The sequence below is a fragment of the Acinonyx jubatus genome, chromosome A3 (genome assembly GCF_027475565.1).
Source record: "Acinonyx jubatus isolate Ajub_Pintada_27869175 chromosome A3, VMU_Ajub_asm_v1.0, whole genome shotgun sequence".
NCBI lineage: Eukaryota > Metazoa > Chordata > Mammalia > Carnivora > Felidae > Acinonyx > Acinonyx jubatus.
This window is the reverse complement of record NC_069388.1, coordinates 89,309,316-89,324,041: the sequence shown is the minus strand read 5'-3', so window position 1 is coordinate 89,324,041 and position 14,726 is coordinate 89,309,316. Positions and strand designations below refer to the sequence as shown.

The window sequence follows — 14,726 nt, the reverse complement described above, 5'->3', positions numbered from 1 at the left end:
TGGGTGCACAGCTGACTGTCTCAGAAAGGACAGCCCATCTTACTGCCAAGAAGTATTCTAGCATCCCTGTCTCTTGTGACTGGGGAGGGAATGGGACATTCTCTGGTTGGCATTCATAGAATGAACTTAACAAAATAATAATAATAATAATAATAATAACAACAACAATAATAACCCATATTTTTCTTCCATTCTAGAAAAGTAATTTCCTAGGAACATTTCAAAGAAGTATCTTTGTTTTTTAACTTCAAAATGAAAAACCCAGTAAGTCCATGAAGAGCACTGAAGAATGTATAGGGCTTTACGGATGGGGAGCCTCACAACTGTGACCATGCCAAGCAGGACCCACAGCTTCTAAGAAAAAGCTGTATTTACAATTATCCAGGCTTTCGATCAGTCCCAAGGCCCATAGCCCCATAGCTTCCTTCTTGCCCACTGAGCATCCTCAAAGAGAGGTAGTGACTCCCTCCAGATGCTTAGAGGCTGAGGCCAGGGGCACTCTGGTACAAAAAGTAAGCAGAGGCCAAAGAGACTAAATAGGTGCCACGGGCCAGGTTGACCAGATGGCAAAATCTAAAAGCCAAGGGGGATGGATGAAAATATACCTTTTCCTTTCTAGACAGAAGCAAGGAAGATCCCACTAAACCAGAGCTTCCCAAAATGTGGTCCTAGACCAGCAACAACACCACCATCATACTCTAAATGTAAATTCTGAAGCCCAAACCTAAACCTACTGAATCAAAAACTGCAGGGGTGAGGCCCTCCAGGTAATCCTGAAGCAGGTTTGAGAACCACTGCCCTAAACCCCAAAAAGTATTTGCATTTACAAAGGAATTAAGAGGTTGCAGGTGGCAGGGTAGGCTGAGAGGCCCACTGGCTCCCCAGATGTCTGGGGTATGCTCAGTGGGAGTGATCCAGGAAGACAGGCCAACTCCATCTAGAAGGTGGCCAGCTCTAACAATGTCCTGCATTGATCCTGCCCCTCTGTCTAATCACATGCAAAATTAACCTCAGCTGATGCTGAAACTCTCGCTCTCCAAACCAAAACATTCTCAAGAGCAAAAAGATTGGGCAATGACAAACCTCTCTCACGAAGAGGATCACCAATGCACAAGTGCTAATTACCTTGAGCAGAAGCTAAGTATTTTAATATGACATAGGGTTTTTAGATAGATACTCAACAAGTTCTGATTTTCTGTTGGGAAGTTGATTAGAGACAAAATTTACAAATCACCAACTCCCAGCACCTTCTTCCTGGTACTCTAGTCATCAGAGATGAAGAGGGGGAGCTTTAGAAGGGGGGAAAAGCAAAATGGTTTCCCTCATCCAGCCCCGATCCACTGCTCCCTTTCCAACTGTGTTGCCAACGAGGAAAGGCAGTGAAGAGGCACTAAATTATATGCTGCCTGATACAGTAGCCACTAGCCACCTGTTATCTTAATCACTTAAAATGTTAAAAAATTTAATAGTTACTTCTTGAGTCACAACACTAGCCATATTTCAAGGGCTCAATGCCACTAGTAGCTAGCTAGTGGCTTCGATATTGCACAGGGCAGATACAGAACAGTTCTACTATTGCAAAAAGTTCTACTAGACAGTACTTGGTTAAGCAAGAAAGAGCAGACCATCAGCTTCCTTAATTGGAAAACTATCTCCTTTTCTATTAGCTGATGATCTAAGGATAAGATACTGGGAGAAAGAGCTAATACCTTCCTGCCATAAAAAGTCTCAAAGGGCATCATTTCATAAGGTTAGAATGGTTTCCTTTTCCTTATTGGTCTCAGAATCTGTTCACTCCCCTTCCCATAAGATACACTTTAAAAATCTAAAGTGGCCACTATTACAATTTGCAATTCACTGCTCTCAAGTGCAAGTTCATGTGCCTGAAGACAGATTTTATCCAGGAACCCACACTGTCCAGGTTGACAGATCCTCAGAAACCTTTCCAAGTTTAGGGTTTGGTGATTTGGTCTTGGTTTTAATGAAACTTTACGTTTAAAATCCATTTGTTCTCCTCCCAATTAAAAGACTGATACCTACCATCCAAAAAAAAAAAGGATAAGGAAAATATAGGGAGAAAAAAAAGCACCAGCAATTCCACCACTAAAATATCCACTATAAATTTCGTTCCAATCTTCTTACCAACTGGTTTCTGCTTCAGGCATATAGTTTTCTTTCCTTTCCTTAGGGTGAAATAAACACCTGTATTTTCTTCTAATTTTCTTAGGTTTCATTTTTATTTAGCACTTTTCCATTTATTCAAAACTTTTAAAATATCACAATAGCTTTATGTTTCTTCCCGGTGGATCTCAGATTTTTTTTTTTTTTTTTTTTTTTTTTTCAAATTTGGACTAAACATTGTCTGTATGTCCTGGAGCTATGTGAGAGCTCAAATCTCAGTCTCAAGGATTTTGCCTCCCTTGTCCAACCCCAGCATTAAAACAAGGAAAGCAGATTTACCCTCAGAGCTGTACCCAGGGACAAATAAAGAGTCTAAAAGTATCTCCCCCACATGATCTACTTGTGGTCTGAAATTTCCTTCTGAGGAGGTGGCCCAGTGTGGTGAGAACCATACACTAGGCCCCACCTCTTCTAAACTCTAAGGCCTAAGAAAAGGTGACCACACTGGAAGTGCATCTTACTGGATTTCACTTCCTCCATTCACTCTTTTATTGCGTACACACTGTGTAGAAAATACAACAGGAATAACCACTGCTCAAGCTGAGAGTGATCCCTATAGCAGTGCTATCATCCAGGAATGTCTTCAGTGACTGGACTGAGAGAAGTTGAAGGAGCAGGAAGAACACCCCAAGGAAGGTTCTTGCAGAGCAGCTGAAAGGGGAGACCAGGTTCCCTGGACACCCAAGAGCAGAGAATAATGCTGGACCGTGGCTGATACCCACCACCTGGCCAGATACTTCTGGTGTGGTGGCAGTGAGAGTCCCCTCTCTAGAAGGGATCCCCTGGGGGAACTCTTGGGAGGGACAGCCCCCAAAGGGCCTGCCCCACAAGATTTCTTGTCTGTAGGAGCACCAGCCCCTTCAGGGGGCACCTCCTACTCTGGAAGCAGGGCAGGTAGTCGGGATCTAGGACCACAATGTTGCCTAATTCCAGGAAGCACCACTCACATGGACCACATCGTGTGGCCTACCAAGTGGACAGAGCCTCCTAGAGTTGTGCAGATGCAGGTTCTAATGTCATCAATCGGGCTTTGTGTTGTGCCTCTGGTCCCAACCACCCCTATGATCTAAAGCCAAGTCATTCACTCAATCTTTTAAAACGCAATTCCACATCTATAAAGCAGATAACATGAACACTCAGCCTCACAGGGCCAGCATGAGGACAAAAAGAGGAAATGCATACAAAAAGCTTTTGCTCAGCCTGACACACAATGGGTCATCATGTGTCAGCTCCTCCTCCTCCTGACAGTCACTCATCCACTTCAACCCACTTATGACCTTCTGTGAGGGGTGGGGTGTGTGACCTGGTGGTCCAGCTGTGCTGTAAGCCCCGGAGGGGAGAGGCCAGGACTTTAATTCCCAGCAAGGATCACTGCCCAATGCATAGTAGAAGCTCAATATATGTTTGGAGACTATCACAGTGGCAATTCCATCCTTGCTGCTTTTTTTCTGGCTGTTACTGAGAGGATTCTTTCTTGGATTTCACATTTCTTCTGCATTCACTCCTTTGATTGTTTAGATGCTCTAGAAGCCACAAAGATATGGGGATGACCAAGCAGGATTTGGGGCAATATGTCCACTGCAGTGCCAGGTGGGACAGACTGTATTTTGATGCTTTCTCAATAGGCTTCCATCCCTGTGTGCAAAACCTCTTCTGTTTTAGACAGTCAAGAAGAGAAAGAGCAAATAACCACAAAGGTAAAGGGCCAACTTCCATTTTCATGTGATGCTACGGTAGCAAGTATACACCAAAGAGGGCTGCAGAATGACCACAGTGGCAGGTGGCGGTGTCAAACCACAACTGTGTCTTCTGTCTTGCTATTCAGCGGCATCACTGCCAATCACAGGCGTCCGGCAGCGTTGGGCCCAGCGTCCTGACAGCAGACTTTCATCGGTAACCAGCCCACGCAAGCAGACCTCAAAAGACATGGCAAATCAAAACACCACCTGCTATGGTACATCCGGACCCCGGGGCCTCATTCACATGTTCCCTGCTTTCTGGCCCGCATGCACCTCTCCTGATGGAGGCGCCCCACTCAACCTCCAGGCATAGAAAGGGATCACCAGGCAGACATACGCCAGGAAACCTGAACCTTAGTCAGGGTCTCCTTCCCCCAGACAGAGGAAGAATAGAGTCTGCTCCCGTGGGGCCCAGAGTCCCAGTGGCCGCTCTGAGAGAAGGGTCATACCTGGGTGCCGCTGCCTCGCATGAGGTCCTCAGGGATGGCATAGATCTGGTTCTCCATCTCAACCTTCTGGAGCCCATTGTCTGTTACTCTTACACGAAGCACACGGAAGTTGGTCCCCCCAAGGTCCAGAGCCAGAAACTCTCCATGTTCTATAGAGAGAGGAAAGGCCACTATTAGTTTAGGAAAGACAAGATCTTCACAGAGACCAAGACTCAAAACCCATGAGTCCCTCCATAAACACTGGTCATCTCCCAGTGATGGAGTGGCCAAGGGGTCTTACTTTTTTCCATAAACTATTATGATGATCTGATTCTTTTTCTTAATGCACCTTTATATTACTTTTAGAATTCACACAATGAGGGGTGCCTGGGTGGATCAGTCGGTTAGGTGTCTGACTTCGGCTCAGGTTGGGATCTCAAGGTTCGAGAGTTCAAGCCCCGCATCAGGCTCCATGTTGACAGCTCAGAGCCTGGAGCCTGCTTGGATTCTGTGTCTCCCTTTCTCTCTGAGCCTCCTCCACTTGTGCTCTGTCTCTCTCTCTCTCTCTCTCAAAAATAAAATAAACATTAAAAAATAAAAAATAAAAATTCACACAATGACACAGCCTCACATCCAATGATAGGCTACCCGCTCCCTCACAAGAGCTAACTATTTCCCAGGGACTTTCAGCCAAGTCCCCATCAAGCTCAAGGGGCCCATCAAGCTCCGTACCAGGAGTCCACGCCTCAGTTTTGCTCTTCGTGCCCCACGACACCCAGCACACTGCTATAGGCCTATGGGCCCCTGGGTCTTCAGCCAAATTGTGGTCCCCATACAAAATTTACTTTTTAATGTTTGAATACAATGATAGCAATATCCTATGGCAGGATAAGAGGGTCATGTGATGACGCGAATGGGATCCAATGGCTATAAATTAAGAGGCCTAGCAAACCAGCCAATCAGGTGCCCCCCAAAAAGATCCCAGGCTTATTAGAATGTGAGAGAATGCTGACCCAAGGGTATGTAAGACAAGAGTCAGGCCACTCAGCTGATCCACGGAGGCAGGCTACAGAGCAGGGATAAAGGGGGGACAGGGAGACTCCACAAACACAAGTGGGTCAAGATCTTCAGGTGTCACCAGGAAGGCACAGTCCCTCCTCCCAGGAAACGAGCAGTGTCGACAGGAAACATCCAGATTCCAGACAATAATACAGCTGGTTGCAGGGACACGCTCCATTGTATGGCACAGAACAAAAGTGCTGAAGAGGCACGGAGGCCAGAGCCAGGGCTGGGGGCTGGCAGGGCAGGCAAGGGCTGGGGGAGGTGGGCTCACTCCCTCAGCAGCCTCCCCCAGAAGCAGTGGTTCCACCAGTCTTCCACTGCCCTGCCCCACACCTTCTCGAAGGAAACAGAATTATTTCCTAGGGAATTCACTTATTGGCATATTTGTCAACACTCAGCCCATTTCCAGGTGGGTGACAGCCACTTAAGTACAGCAGAATGGATTGGGAGGGGCAGGGAAAAGCTCTGACTGAATGAGCCAACATGGATCCATTCTGTGCCCAGGCCCTCTCAGCAGCAATAACTGTTTGGCCCTGAGAAAAGCTACTTCTGGCCGGCTCCCTGAGGGCACAACCCACAGCCTAAGAGCACACAACTGTGGTCTGGGAGTAGCAACATACAGAGCCTGGCTCTGGAGCCCACGTTACCTGTGTTAGAACTCTGGCCATGTTGGCCATGGCAAGTCCCTGAGCTTCAACTGCCTCATCTCTGAAATGGGAACATCATAGTTCAGGTGGTTGTTATGAGGGGAAAAACTAGACACTGTGCCTTAAACACCCAGCACAGTGCCGAGAACTTAGGACACACTCCATAAGTACTAGAAACTTTCCATCCAGGCCTCCACACACTGTCCAACGCCCACACCGGTGTCCCCCAGGCCCACTGTTAGGGCTGCCTCTCAGACTGAAAAGCAAAATCACCCTCACCAGCAGGGACAGAAGGAACCTGTCCAAGAAAAGCCACTGGAACCTGCCCCAGTGACTTCAGCATTCCTCCTCTGGGGCGCTACTTTTCAGTCCCCTCTCTGGCATCTGGAGAGCCTCAAAACCCCACCAGCTACAGCTGTTAAATAGCTGGGGCAACATCAACCCCACCTGGGGTGACTCTGCCTCTCTCGTGGCCATGGGCGACTTTTCCAGGCACTCCAGTTCTGAGCCTCCCCTGGTAGTGGGAACCCAGCCAGACTGCAGGAAAAGCTATCTGGTGGTTGTCATGGGGGATGAAAAGGAAAATCAAAGATGAACTGCCTGCATCAGCACTCTGTAGCCTAGGATGCATGCAATGCGCTGAATCGGCGACCACGGGGGTCATGATTCAAGGCCAGCCCAGCCTCCGTTCCCAGGAAGGAATGTCATCCCTTGCTTTCTTTTCAGACTCTGCCGGAACAGACATTCCTCTGCATCCCTCCTCCCCGGCACCCCTTCTGCAAACACATGGGATCACAACTACCACAGCCAAGGACTGTACTCCTTCCAGGGTCTAATGTCTCTGAGGCAGACCCAGCACCAGGACTCCTGGAGCTAAATCCTAAGGTGACCTCGTGGGACAGTGGACAGACCCTTCCTAGTGCTCACCCCACACCATGCGTGAGAGGCTCCCACAGAGCAGTGGTGAAGGGCTGGGCCTTCAGAGATGGGCAAACAGGCTTTGTTTTAAATTCCAGCTCAGCTTCCTCACTACCTATGTGGCCTCTGAGCATGTCACCTCACCTACAGAACATGGCCCCTAATGCTGACTTCTCCCAGGGGTTGTGAGGTGGACATGAAATACCAAACACACTATGCACAAATATGTAGGTTCACAGTAAACCATCAATAAAACTACTGTTCTATTCTTTTGTTGATTATGTAGTTCTTCTCAGGCCCTCCAATCCCTACCTACACCTACTCAAGTGGCTCAAGTCCCACCTCCACCGTGAACCTTCTAGGACATTCCAGAAGCCGAGAGCAGACAGAGGACTGTATGATGGAGCATGAAGGAGCATCACATCTATGGGCCTGGGACCGTCAGACTAGACAGGGTGGGGGTGGGAGCAAGGCTCTAGGGCCGGAAAACATGCCCACAGTAGGTTTCTTAAAGTGCACAGCCATGTGACAGAGGACCCAATAAGGTCCAGAGAAATCATTCTGCTGAATTATAGCTGGTAACATATTTGAGGCAACATATTAAGAAAACATCTCCTATTGCATTTGCTCGTTGATGGTTCATTTGTTAAACAAAATGTCTGAATACCAACCGGTTTATACATGAGACCATCAGGTCACAGGTAAGGTTTCTTTCATTGTTGAGCATGCTGTTATGTCTGGAAAGCAATTTAACTTTCTAAAAATAATAAAATATGAACATCTGATTTTTTTTCTAAAAAAGCTCAAACAGTACAAAAGTGGGAAAAACAAAAAGCAAATCTCTTTTCTTCTCCAAATAATCACTATTAATGTTTCTTGGGTGTCCTTAGGTACATTTATTTTATAAAGACAGTGGAGGCTGTTAACAGACACATTCAAAGAAAGGGGTTGGAATTGCTGGTTCTAAGGATGTTGTGTTTTTAATTTGGAAGACATTGCCTACAAGTTCATGCCTAAAAGTTCTCAACAATTTCCACACAAACCAACAGCTAAGTTTTGTTCTCACCAGGGTCTCATGTTATGTGGCAATTAATCTTTGCCAACTTCTTTGGTCTAAGTGGTATCTCCTTTTTTTAACTTGGTTTCCTTCTTTTGTGTAAGGTTACACTTTTTGAATTGTTAACTGGCCTTTGGAATTCCTTGTTCTGTGAACTTTCTAGTCACGTCTTTTGCCTTTTTTTAAAATACATTCATTATTTTCTTAATAGCCTAAAAGAGCTCTTTGTATATTAAAGAAAATAGTTTTTTGGTTGTATATTTATAATTATTTTTTCCAGTTGGATATCTGTCTTTTCATTTTATTTGCGGCATTTTTGGCATGCAGAAACTTTTTAATTTTTATGTTGTCAAAGTATTTGTGGTTTCTGGGTTTTAGGTTTGGTCCATAGAAATTCTGAAGATTACAGTAGTAGCCCTCCCTTTCTAACACCCCCCAACTCCTCCTAAATGTGGCCACCACCGCTGCTAAAATAAAGGAAGTGAAGTTCCACTTGAGGTTTATTTGAAAGATCAAATTAATCTTCTGTATTTCTTTGTTGTTGTTGTTGTTGTTGTTGTTGTTGTTGTTGTTGTTGAAGCTCCCCCACCCCATCCATCGCTCACAGTAGGCACATTGCTAGGGGCACCCAGCTGCTCGCCACATGGCCACCATTTTCCCGTGGCCACCATTTTCGTGTAAATTGGCCCAGGTGGGAGAACCCCCTTCATAAAATTCAGCTGTGGAGAATGTGGGCATTGATCCCACTACTTCTCACATGCTAAGCAAGCACTCTACCATTTGAGCTAATTTCTCAGCTCCCGCTCTACTTTTTTTAAGGTGATTTTATAGCAAAATGAAGACAGAACCCCGTCTTCATCTCTCTCATCCCTGGGACAGAGTTCAGACTTCATCATTGGCATCTGGATGACTGTGGTAATGAAACAATGGAAAGGCAGAGGCAGGTATAAGGGAGATTGAGTTGACTGAGAGCCCAACACGTAGGTGTTTTTAATGGAAGATAAACTAACATTTGTTAAGTGATGGTCACTTTGTTTATAAGCATTAGCTCATTAATTACCTCAGCAACCCTATGGGGCATTAAAATCCCAAATTTCCTGATGAAAAAACCAAGACTCAGGTCAAGTAACTGAAACCAAGATTCATAATTCAGGTCTGGTTCTCTAGCAAAGTTTTCTATTGTGATGAGCAAGGAGGTTCCTTCATGGGAAAGTTGTAAATCCTCAAATAAGGAATTCTTCTTTAATAATGCCAAAAGTATATAATGCCAGAGGTCACCAGCAACCTCCAAGCTGGCCTGGGTGTCAGAGGAAGTGATACTGTAGTTCATAAATTGAGTCATTTGATTAAGGTCACACAGGGATAAATGACTGCTGGGTCCATCTGACCTCAGAGCCCGTGCCTATCCCACTGCACCATACCCATGTCTCTCGTTCCTGGAAGCTGAGGAGGACCTGGCACAGAATCCAGGATGAGGCAAATAAGCCTCAGAAAGCCTGAAAAAGAAAGCAAAGACACCCTAATCTTTTATCAGTGACTGCAGTCCATCTCTACCCCCCACCCCCAGGCCTACTGGATGGCCAAGTGCTCTCAGACTTGAATGGGAGCTGGCAGACACACATCCTCTGGCCAGAGGTGAAGCGTCCTTCTCCCCCAGGAGCCCAGAACCTTCCAAAGCTTGTTGATGCGGGCTTTTTTGTAGCCACAAGTTGCTGCCATCTCAGACAATCACATAGAAACTCTGTTCCCACCAGGCCCTCTCTGCTGAAGGTCCTCCTAATTAAAAGCATTTCCCTCCAAAACCAGACAAGAGAAGAGATACCAACCCTCTTCTGAAAGAAAACAAGGACTCAAAGAAGCGCTGCTGGCACCCAGTGAAGAGGAACTGGCGACAGGGGCATTAAGTCACACCACCCTCCAATCCCCATCAAATTGCCCAACAGTTAAGATCCGAGGTGTTCTGTCTGGCAGAGTGTGTTTGCTGACTCATTTCCCATCCTGGACTACCATTCTGCCCACTTGCAGTGAGGCTCTTATCAAATACATAAGGTCAGCAAGATAAAAGGGTTTCAATTTCTCCTGGGAACTCACCTGTCTCAGGGAAAGGCTGAGGAAAACTAAAATGGCATTAGACTGGCCACCTGAACGTGACAGTCCCCATCAGGTTGGTGGATCAGACACCAGAATGTGTCAGAGCAGGCCATAACTCCCTCATTGTTAACAGCACACAAATACGTGGCCTGTACCTGGCAATGTTCACACAATTTTCGAGGAATGAAAGGCAAGGGCCAACTGCATTTTCCAACAGGATCTATTTTCAATCATTAAGTACTTGTCACTAATTAAAATAGCTCCACCACCTGTTCCTCCCAGCAGCACTTGCAGCACTGCGCCCACCAGTGCTCTAACAGTGACTTGCAAACAGCTTTGGTTTGGTTTTGTCTTTTGAAGCAACAGTGACCTTCGTCAAAGGCAACCACATTCGTTTAGAAGGGGCAGTGCCCTGCAGGGTTATGGTTGGAGCCAGAGCCCAGTCCCCTCACCCCAGAGCTTCTTCAGAACCACAAGCTCCAGAAGCCTCTTTCTGAATTAGCGGCTTTTACGCAGCATTCCCAGAGTTCTGGGATCCTTGAAGGTGGTGAAGTCTGGCCTCGGTGGGTCAAGGAAGGCCAATCAAGGTACAACCTCACCCCCCACCTCCTCACTTCCAATTATATCTCTTTCCTCTACTTTCACTGTCTTAGATATGGGGTTCTACATAAGATTTCATTTTGTTTAAGGTTGGGAATGGAGTCCACTACTAAAACCAACATTTTAAAAATCACTATGTTGAGAGTCAAACACTGAAAATCTATTCTAGGCCCTGCCAACAAAGTGCCTCCCAGTCTGCAATTAGCTATTTCAACACTGGGCACTGAACACAACACTCACCGCTTCTCGGCTACCTGGTGCTGTGTGCAACCCAGTACCTGACCGGACGGGGAGAAAGGAAGTAGTTAGATGCACTGTGGCTAGTACATGGTAGGAGCACCAATAAGAAGAAATGACTGCTTGCTTGGACAAGGACGGCTTCTTGGGAAGCAACACAAGACAGCCAGGTCTGAGAGGATAGGATGAAGTTGCCAGACATGGAAAGGGGGACATACATAAGGGTGCGGAAGTTGATGGTGTGTTCAGGGAATGGCACATCAGGAGTGGTTGCAACGTAGGGATCCTACAGCATGGCTACATACATGTAGCAAATGCCAATGCCAAGAACGCCGGATTTTAAGCACAGGGTTAGCTTTGTTTTCAAGAGGTCTTCAGTAGCACTGTGGACGACGGGTCTAGAACCAGAGCTGGTGAGGAGGATGCCACAAGACTCTTGGGCCAAGCAATGATGAAGCCCTGGTTTCCAGGACTATGTACAATAGTCAACCACCTCTGTTTGCTCAAGATTGACATGGGACTTTCAGTGCTAAAACTGGGAGCGTGCCAGGCACACCAGGATGGCTGGTCACCCCAGGGCCATGTTATATCCAACCATAAGGTCATCCCTTCTTGTCATCTAATGCCAGACACATGCAGCCTTGAACCATGAGGTAGGTCAAAGACACATATCCACACTTTCACATCCAGTCCCTGAAATGGCCCTTTCATAATTCAATGCCCCAAAAGGGAGTAGCTCCTGCCTGCCCTGCCATAGCAAGAACACCTCCAGGGGCCCCAGATGACTGCACTGAACATTCAGTCTTCTTCCATGGAGTAGCCCTGGGTTGGAGATCCTGTTTATTCTTTAGTTTTCAAGGGCCTGCTAGCATACTGCAATAGACTGCTCTAAGAATGTATGGCATGGTCTCCAACCCAGGTCCTGGATAGGTAATCCAGCAAAACTATCTTTGGCAGACACAGGTTTTGAGGCATGTTATTTCCCATGTACCTGGAACCACCACAGCCACTACCACATCTGGCAGCCTTTTTTTAAGCCCCAAGATCCCTGCTACCCCATTACCATACAATGCTGGACCCCACTCAATAGCTCAGAAATAAAGTAACTCCATGTTATTAAAGGTATCAAATGACAGTCAATGCTGGGTCTACAGCAATCAAAGAATGGGGTAATCTGATCTTCTACGCCATTGGTCTTCTAATCATTTAAGCAATAAGATGCCAAATGCCAAAATGTAAAACTGGAGAAAAACAGAGCTGCACCAATTGAAGGAAAGGGGCTGGAGGACATAAACACATTAGGTGCCCCCCAAATCTCCCAGAACACCACCGGAAAGCACCATCCTGGTGTTTTCATACTCAGGAAACGTTTCTTAAGCTCGAAATATGTTCCAGTCCCAGAAGTGTTGCATTCACTCCATAGATGTGAAACCACCCTTCAAAGGATTAAAATATGTTTCAATACTTTGTAGGCTCTGAGTGTGTTAAGATTTTCAGGCAGGCAGACCAGGGGTTCAAATCCGGTTTTAACGTATATTAGTCATACAATTTCAAGTAAATTATTAGAAACCTGACACTCGAGTTTCATCATCTGTTAAAATGGAATAGCAATAACCTTCTCTCTAGCCAGCACCACCTCTCCACTCCCCAAGGCACAGGGGTGTGCACGTGCACACACACACACACACACACACACACACACACACACACAGTTTTGGGCCAAGATTCAATGCAATGAACGTGTGAGGTGTTTGGCACAATGCCGGCCACATGTAAATGTTTAATAAACTCTAGCTACTATATTATATGAAGGCCTCTTATCAATACAATCTTTGGCTTATTCCAGGCACCATAAAAATCCACTAACTTGTGTTGTGTGCTGGTTGATCTGACTCCACTCACTGCACGCCTGTTGATATAATGCTGAGCAACCAAGATAAGGACTCCTTTCGGGTTTTAACAGCCTCTGTGCAACCTATCAGCAGCCTAGTTTTTATCATATCATGTGCTTGCATTACATGACTGAGTATCATTCTATAATCATTTCATCTGTGTAAGCCTTACCTCTCCAAGGACGATTTTCACTCTTCAGAGGCAGGGCACAAGGCAGCTTAGCACAGTGCTGCCTCACAGAGGACCAGACTCGGTGGGGACTCTTTGGGGCCAAACTGAAGAGGTAGACCTGAGTTGCTAGGAGAATGAATGCACTGTGCTAGCAGGGGGTGGAGGGTGAAGGTGGCAGATAAGCATAAAATGCACTGCTTGGGATGTGCCCAAGTACCCAAGCATTGGCACACAGCTGGCTGGCTTAAAATCAAACCCTTCCATTTGCTCCCTATGTGACTTTGGGCAAGTTGGCTAATCAAACAAATCTGGTTTCTTTTTCCATATAATGGGGTTCATAGTGCCTCCCACTGGGTCACTGTCAGAATTAATGGGATTGTTCAAATACAGTGCTTAGCACAGTAGTTGGCATTTAATAAGCCTACAGTTGTAATATCACCATCACCATCATCATCATCATCATCATCATCATCATCATCATCATCATCCCCTACTCTCCAAGGAGTTCAATCTGGCTAGATAGTAAAGATGTAGTCACCTGTGAAAATAATTAACAATTTAGGGAAGTGGGGAATTATCAGATGATCAATACAGCAAAGCCTTCAACTCACTCTGCCTTACAAGGCATTTTTATATCTAAACAATCTTGCCTAACAAGAGGGTGATAAAAACACTACAAAGATATTTTATTTCTAAATTGGGACTTGCATCTGAAAAATTCGTAGATTCTCGTGTGGGTTGTACTTGAGCTTCTTATTTTGACGGTAGAAAGCCAACCTGTATTTATGATGTATTTACAAAGATGCTAGTCCAATTTGCTCTAGAAACTTTTGTTCAGCAACATGAGCTGATGTAAATTATGAACCTAATGGGCATGGAGTGAGGACTACATCTGCTTAAATCTTTAAACCCAAACTCTTCACCTCTGCCATTCACTGGCCATGTGTGACCTTGGCAATCACCAACCTTCTTCTAGCCTCAGTTGCCTTATTTTTAAACTGGAATGTCTCTCTGACAGAGTTTGCATGGAGAATAAAACTGATTATTTATGTGAATAGCCTATCACAGACATTGTGGATACTCATTAAATGGTATCAATTATTCTTACGTTAACTCTTAAGATGGAACTGTCCTCTGAAAGCCACATCCCTGTGATGTATGCAGTAGGCCCCCCGACAGGACTGCGGGTGGGGCTGCACCACAACACAAGCACAGCCATAGTTTAGGTTAGGGCTGCCTCCAGAGAGGTCAGAGATGATGGGGTCCCTGGCAGATACAAATGAATGCTTTCTTTATTCAATGCTGTACTGCAAAAAACAAAAGAAGGGAGGGGAGGGGTATAGAAAACAAATATTGGTAAGGATAAGGGAAAAGCAGAACTCTCACATTGTTGGTAGGAGTGTAAAATATAAAATGGAATGGGGTTCAACCACTTTGGGGAAGGTCTTGCAGTTTCTTAAATATACACCAAACTTTACGACCCAGAAATCCCACTGCTAGTTTTTGACCTAAGAAAATGAAAACGTGAGTCCACAAAGAGGCTCGTGCAAAAATGTCCACAGCTGCTTTAGTTCTAATAGGCGAAACCTGGAAACAGCCCAGGTGTCCATCAGTATGCATGTCATATAGGATTCCAATCATACCATGAAATCAGCAACCAAAAGGAATGAAATACTGATTTACACAACATGGATAAAGCCGA

The 14,726-nt window shown here is 45.7% G+C and overlaps 1 protein-coding gene across 2 annotated transcripts in view; it reads right to left on the bottom strand.

Moving 5' to 3' along the window:
- The window catches only part of HK2 (hexokinase 2), a 61,731-nt gene that overhangs the window by 22,182 nt on the left and 24,823 nt on the right, over positions 1–14,726 (bottom strand). For both annotated transcript variants that reach the window (XM_027072123.2, XM_027072124.2), the window contains exon 3: positions 4,370–4,518. In XM_027072123.2, the coding sequence (XP_026927924.1) occupies positions 4,370–4,518 (149 nt within the window). The remainder of the gene's footprint in view (positions 1–4,369; positions 4,519–14,726) is intronic.